This window comes from Pistacia vera, unplaced genomic scaffold, assembly GCF_008641045.1.
Source record: "Pistacia vera cultivar Batoury unplaced genomic scaffold, PisVer_v2 Contig1009, whole genome shotgun sequence".
In the NCBI taxonomy this organism is placed as follows: domain Eukaryota; kingdom Viridiplantae; phylum Streptophyta; class Magnoliopsida; order Sapindales; family Anacardiaceae; genus Pistacia; species Pistacia vera.
Window position 1 is genome coordinate 264,622 of NW_022195038.1, and position 6,992 is coordinate 271,613.

At 32.9% G+C, this 6,992-nt stretch overlaps 2 protein-coding genes across 5 annotated transcripts; both read right to left on the reverse strand.

The window, feature by feature from the left end:
- Positions 1–791: 791 nt before the first annotated feature.
- LOC116106330 (probable prefoldin subunit 2) lies at positions 792–2,768 on the reverse strand. Of its 4 annotated transcripts, none has more exons than XM_031392839.1 (3): positions 2,673–2,768; positions 1,300–1,736; positions 792–1,077 (listed from the first exon to the last, which is right to left on the reverse strand). In XM_031392839.1, the coding sequence occupies exon 2, from the start codon at positions 1,729–1,731 to the stop codon at positions 1,303–1,305; it is 429 nt and encodes a 142-aa protein (XP_031248699.1). In that variant the 5' UTR covers positions 1,732–1,736; positions 2,673–2,768; the 3' UTR covers positions 792–1,077; positions 1,300–1,302. The 4 variants fall into 4 exon arrangements, with proteins under 4 accessions (XP_031248699.1, XP_031248643.1, XP_031248767.1 ...); XM_031392783.1 differs by having other exon boundaries at positions 792–1,117; XM_031392907.1 differs by lacking the exon at positions 792–1,077 and adding an exon at positions 1,099–1,120.
- Positions 2,769–3,980: 1,212 nt separating this feature from the next.
- LOC116107333 lies at positions 3,981–4,536 on the reverse strand. The gene has a single exon (XM_031393644.1). It carries the CDS (start codon positions 4,367–4,369, stop codon positions 4,172–4,174), a length of 198 nt encoding a protein of 65 aa, XP_031249504.1. The 5' UTR covers positions 4,370–4,536; the 3' UTR covers positions 3,981–4,171.
- Between the last annotated feature and the right edge of the window lie 2,456 nt (positions 4,537–6,992).

Below are 6,992 nucleotides of genomic sequence, written 5' to 3' on the forward strand. Positions count from 1 at the left end.
ATATGCATATATAGAACTAAACTATCAAATTTCCTCAAAAAGTTGATAAATAAAATAAATTTTCTCAGGAAAAGTTGTAAACAAAAAAGAGGCCCTCCCTGCCTTCCGCACATAAAGAGCGGATGGACAAAGTAATAGGATCTCGGAGTTTGAAGCTACATACAAAGATGAGTACAATAACAATTAAGTAAAAGGCCCTGTTTTAAAACTTGGATCAGACGGCCAACCGGACCGATAGTCTTTCTAATCCGAGTTACCATTTTTCACTATTCACAAATCCCTAATTTGATTACCAGTGAACTGGAACTATCAAGTGTCAAGATTAGAAGCTTTTGTAGAGTGAAGTCAGTGGTTAAAGGGGTATGTCGGATTGAAGTTTGGATGCTTGAAATTCAACCCAATATGCAAGTCACGACGCGAAACGGGGTCTACCGGTGTCAAGGTTAAAGGTTTTGTAGAGTGAGCCGATGGTTTAGTTGGTGTGTTTGATTGAATTTTGGATACTGAATCAACTGAAAAAATCAACCCAATTGCAACGTATATCACGAGTCACGGCCAATGAACGGGGGCCTACCAAGTTCTGGTTTAGAGAGGTTTTATAGATTGAAGAGATGTTTTAGGTGATGGTGTCGAATTGAATTTTAGCCCCGAAAAAGTCAAAACTCAAATAGATTACAGTTGTATAGTTGCTAGATTTATCGAGTTTTAAAACAATGGGTAAAGTATGATAGTAGCCACAATAAAGGACCTCAAAAATGTTAAATAAAGCACGGAAAATTTCCTTCAAATTTGAAAAAAGAAATGGTTCTAATCACAACATTGATCTCAGGGAGTTATTTATAATAATAATAATTAAAACAAAAAAACCAAAATACTACCAGAGATGAGCATCCATTCAAAAAATAGAAAGGTTAACAAGTTATTTGATGTAGGCCCCAAAGCATGGTGTTGTTCACTCTTCAGAGTTTGCAACAAACAGCAAAGCGCCTGTTGACAAAGGCCTAGCAGATCCTATTGACAAAGGCCTAGCAGATAGACATCCTGGACAACCCCAACATATCCACATTTGTGCTAGAGCTGTTGTTCAACATTAACCTTAGATGACAGATATGAGCACCTTCTTTCATCCAGAAAAATATTAAACATAATTAAAATCAGCAATATTTGTTACAGTAGTCTATATCTAGATCGACCAGAAACACAATTCACTAACATAAGGTAAAAACACGGTAACAGATATCCAAGAAAATTTTATCTAGCAAGTTCAAGAAAATCAAAGCAGAACAAAAAGAAAAACACCTATCATTCATTTGAACTTGCAGGGCCAACTAGGACTCCTTGAGCAGAACCTTCCTTCCGGCTACTATCATCCTTTATGTCATCATCAGACTTTCGTATCCTAATTTTGTATTTAGCTTCAAACTCAGCGATTTCTTTCTTCTTATTTTCCAACGCCTCATTAAGCCTAGTAATTACCTCCTCTATACCCTCTTTATTGCGCTGGACAGCAGGAAGGACCTCTTTGATTGTTCTCTCAACCAGGACACCTCCAATCATCCTATAGCACCGTCTTGATGGGTCAAGTGGCTGAATAGCATTAATGACCAATGAGTGCTCACTTGCTTCCATCTCTAGTTCAGTAATTTTTGAGTAAATTTGATTTAGTTCACTTCTCATAGAGGCATACATATTTGCAACTACTTGCTCATTTACTGGTTCTTGGGTAGCCATAGTTCCTACAAATGGAGAGGATATTGAAGGAGGTGAGGCATTCACAAAATCACATCTCAACAGCCAAATCGGCATTAGGCCTAAAGTTGAAATCATTTTGATATAAAACAACATTTGCACGAGAACACATAATGTACATAGAATTCAATTTTTAAACAAATATTAGACATCTATCATAGGAAAATATACAATCAAAATATATGTACAATGAGAGTTATTTGTCACCAAAACCAAATTGGTACGGATATTCAAGCAAAATCTATGGATCTCTATGGCCTATAACAGAGGTGAGCAAGAGCAAACCACAAACTTGAATACTCAAACTAATATAGTACTAACTCAAAACCTTCACAACAAGATCATTAATCCAAAATTTCCAATACAAGTTCCATCCTTCAAAACCTTAAATTCACTACCTACTTTACATTGACCTAGAGCATATAATCTGGTAATGGGTTTCCACTGTTTGAAGCGTGATAGATATCAATCAACTGGTATCACAATTTTCAAAATATAGACAAATGATTCTATAGCATATATAGATATTTGAACCAATTAACTTGGACAAAATATGGACAAAGCTATTTTGATACGCAAAAAGAATAAGTTGGAAAGCTGAAAGAGGGTTTCAATTTTCAATAATTAGAAGTAAAAAGGATAGTGCAAACCGCAAGACTCATCCAACTAAAGATTTAGCTCCACCAAAACAATTATTTATCGCTATAATCTATTAACCTAAAAGTAAAAAAGAAATATAAATAAGTCAAAAAATTATAGGTTCTTCCGGAAACAACATTTAATTCAACTTCATCCATCACCCATAAGATCAAAGCCACAACCCCCCAAAAAATGCGGTGATAAAAGAACTCAAATCGATCCGCAATATATAAACACTAACAACAATCAGGCATCTACGAAAAGAAAAAGAGTTAAAAGCTTACCAGTATAAATAGTACGGCTTCTGGTTCTGATCAGTGGTGTCGATGCGACTGAGTAGCTTGCGAGACCACCTCTAGGTTTCAGACTAATGTGGGTATTTTCTTTTACTTTTATAAAATGAATGTTTAATTATTTTGGTTTTGAAGCGTTCCCGAAACCAATTCGGGCCGCGTGAGTCGACTTGAAGGCCTACCTCAATTCCTAACAAGACAGGCCTTGTGAGCCTGAGCTGAGCTGTGGGCTAATTATAATTTCAATCCAGTCCAAGAAAGAAGTCCTCCAAAAACCTGAGAATTAAGGTCACTGCACATAGACATACCCTAAATACCCTCATGCATGTAGTTTTATTATAGTATAAGCTTTTGATGAATTTGGAGAAATTTCTTTATATTTATGAGATGAATGAAAGGAAAGGAAGGCACTTGAATTTGAGTTCGAATTTAATAGCGTTGTCTGTGCCTTTATTAGTCAGTTGTTTTAATGGTTGCACATGGAAAGGATCGAACTATAATTACTGTCCTTCAAAACTCTTCATTTCATTCATGGCAATTTCTTTTATGTAATTCAACAGAAAATAATATTTTCTAAAGGACCCCTCCATAAGAAATACAAACCGTCCACACCGACATTTATTCCACTGCTTCCACTTCTTTTTTATTTTAAATTTTTATTGTTCTACTCCTTTTTGTTATAAAGTTGAACCATCTTAGATTATAATCTCAGTTTTATCCTTTTATTAATGTATATATTTGTGCACAAATGATGAAGATTAACATCCTTTAATAGGTTCATCAAAACAAGAACAAATATGAATAATACTGATAACAATTTAATTATATTACCTTTTTTTTTTTTTTTTTAATGACGAGAAATATTTGAACCAATTTACGTACACCTTAATTAATCTCTCGAGATCTTGTAACTACAGACTAGATAAGAGCTTTCGTGATTATTTCTATTAACAAACGAGATGAGACTCGAAATCTCTTAAGTAATACAGCTTGTAGAACCACTCAACCAGCCATGGTTCTAATTTAGGTGTTTTTTTTTCTCACTGACTTGTCAATTTTACATTTTTACTCTAATATTGGAGAGTCCTTCTTCCCGGTCTCCACCGGAAAATTTTGCACAGAAATTAAAATAACTTACTCACTGGACCCAATTCCTCTACCTCCCCATATGGATTTGTATTTGATTTCGGTAAACATTAGGATCTGAATGATATATAAAAATTTGAAGATATAATTCATAATAAACCAACAGGTGAAGTACCCATTTAGAGGAAAAAAGATAACGTAATGACAGATAGCTGAGAAAACATGAAGAATAATAAATAAATAAACACATTTTTCTGTGTTGCCAATCCGAAACGGTTCCATTGCACTAACCTTAAAAGAGAAAAACACAGAATCGGGAGGCTCATATAGAAACAAAACCAAACGAAAATCGATTAGATATTTCTTATCTGAACTGCACATAACAAAAGAAAAAAAAAAAAGTGTTATGGGATGCTACGTTTTCCAGGACGATCAGCGACCTTGAGCGTTTTGTCAATAATTTTCTTCGCCTTTCGGCTGCGGATCTCCACCTTGACACTGGAGCTCTTGTCCATCTTTATGTATGGTTTCTTCGACTTCTTCAAGGCTCTCACCTTCGATTTTATAGACTCCACCAAGTTCCCCAACTGGTTGATGGCCATTTGAATGTTCTTTCTTTCAGATTTTCTCAGGAAAATTTTAAGATTCTCGGCTATAAATTTTGCATTTTTCTGCTTGAGAGAGACTACTTTGCCATTCGCTCTTCTTCTTTCCGCTTTTTGGTAAGATTTGCTGAGATTTCACTTTTAGGTTTTTATTGACAAGTTTTCAGAAATGGGATTGGTTTTTTATAATTATTACGAGTGTGCCATTAAGGCCGCCGTATTCTGACTTTTAAATGAGTTTTTAAGATTTGTACTTGAGGTGTACTTCCTCCCTTCTTCCATAAAATAAATTATATATCTTATCCCTTTCTCAAACACAAATGAAGCAAACGGCTGACAATTTTTTTATCATGATTTGTTCGATTAATTAAAAATATGTTTTTAAAAGAAATACTTTGAAATAATGTATAATATTATTTTTAATAATAAACCGACCTCTCAGGTATTGTAGTCTTATATTATGAAATGAAAATAAACAATGAGCAAATTAATGATCCATAAATTAATTATTACATTTCTTTTTTATCACCGGACATGTCCGAGTCAGTTTATGTGCACTTTAGCTAATTTTCAGTGCCCTGAAATTATCGATTGGGTAAGAATCTCAATGATCAGTGACAGATCCAATGAATGACGAGTGGAGACCACAATCCCCATTCAATTTAAAAAAAAAAAAAATCAAATTTTATATGTATTTAAATTTTGCTCCTATAAAACTTTGAGATTTTGGGAACGGAACGGCCCCCACGGTAAGTTTGGATTTTATTTTTGTAAAACCTCATTTTTAATCTATATATATCATATTTTTTGTGATTTTTATTTTTATACAAAAGGATCTGTTGGTTTTTAAAATTTTTATTAGGAGTGAAAATGAAAGGAATAAGAGCTGCTGGGTTTGCATATAACTGAGAGGAAAAATCTGGGTATTTTTACAACAGAAAGCTGATGTGATGAGATTATGGTGAAAATAAGAGAATTTTAGGATAGTTTCATAATTCAAAGAAGTTGTTATATATATAAACTGTGATATTTTCCCAAAATGAGAAAGAAGAGAGAAAAACTCATAAAGAAGAAGAATCAAGGGAAAAGGAAAAAGAGAATAGAAGGAAGAATGAGTTTGATCAGTTTTATCCATCTAATTTTTCTACACCTGAGTTGATGGTACTTGAGAACTAGATTGAGACTTATGTTATTAACATGCGTGATTATGATGAATTTGTTAAGTTACAAGGAATTAGTGATTTGGTTAAGAATTTAGTTTAATTTAAAAAAATATATTTTGTATCCATTGGTGCATAATCTTGTGAAAATTGTATTGGTTTTACCAGTTGCAATTGTGACCATTAAAAGGGTTTTTTCTGTAGTTAATCTTGTGAAAAGTCAGTTTCGCAATCGAATAGGAGATTAATAGATGAATGATTGTTCGGTCACCTATATGAAGAATGATGTATTTGATATAATTGACAGTAAGACTTCTCGAGGACAATTGTAAAAAAATTGTTTTACTTTTACAAAATTGTGTTTTTTGAAAATATTTATTTGTATTTTGTAACTTTTTTGTTGAAGCTCACGGTAATGAAAAAAAATGGTTATGATTGGTTTTAATTTTTTAATTTTTAATTTTTAATTTTTTTAATTTTTTATTTTTTTTACCGTATAGAATAAAATTCCTATATCCGTCATTGCCAATGATTAGTCCTATTAATAATTTGAAGGACTTAAATTCATGAGTTCATCCAACTATTTTTTGCACTTTTACCGTAAGCAGTAATTTAATTATTACTTAATTAGCTAGGCATATGCCCTGAAATTGTCCAATCAAAACTATAAGATAAATTAATCTTTTTATGGTATATAACTGACCCCTCAAATCTAAAATTTTAGGTTTTGACGGCTGAGATCGAGTAATACAAATGGGTTTATGATGGACCATATTACATTTGATAAGAGCACCTATTCTATTCTTATGAAAGGAAACAAATTCAGATAACTGTGACTGTGACATGATCGCAATCTCTTTGGTCAACTCACTGAAAGTCTTTAACAGACAATTATATCATCTTTTCACTTGCAATTGATAATCTTGTTAATAAATGAGAACACGTGACTATTTTAGTAAATTAACACTTCCCATGCAATTAGACTTAGCTGTCACATTTCTTATTTCACTACGTGGCATAGTCAAAATAAACTCTTTTTCTTTTACTGTGAATAATTTATCTTTAAAAAGCAAAATATATTAAAATTTAACAAATTCGAATTTAGTTTTAGCCTTTTGTGTTAAACTGGTTTTAGAAATATAACCATAAACCCCATAGTTTAGTAATTGTGATCCTAACCCTTGTGTGTTTGACCCTTTTTTGTGGTGAGAATCCATTAGTTATGAAAATATTATCCATTCAACTTTCAAAATTATCAACAATTTTGTCAATTTAATCTTCAAAAATTATAGCCAAAGATCTACCTTTACAGAAATAGGATCAGATCCTGTGAGGTTGAGGCTACTAGCAATTTGTTGTACCTACACACGCGAGGAAACAAGCGTGAACCAAACAGAAAACATTAGGGTGGTGTTTGTCGTAGACACTCCGACGCTCAAGTCAACTCAAGTCAATAAGGC

Excerpts from the sequence above, each read along its gene's own strand:
- LOC116106330 (XM_031392839.1), bottom strand. The coding sequence starts at position 1,731 with ATGGCTACCCAAGAACCAGTAAATGAGCAAGTAGTTGCAAATATGTAT.
- LOC116107333 (XM_031393644.1), bottom strand. The coding sequence starts at position 4,369 with ATGGCCATCAACCAGTTGGGGAACTTGGTGGAGTCTATAAAATCGAAG.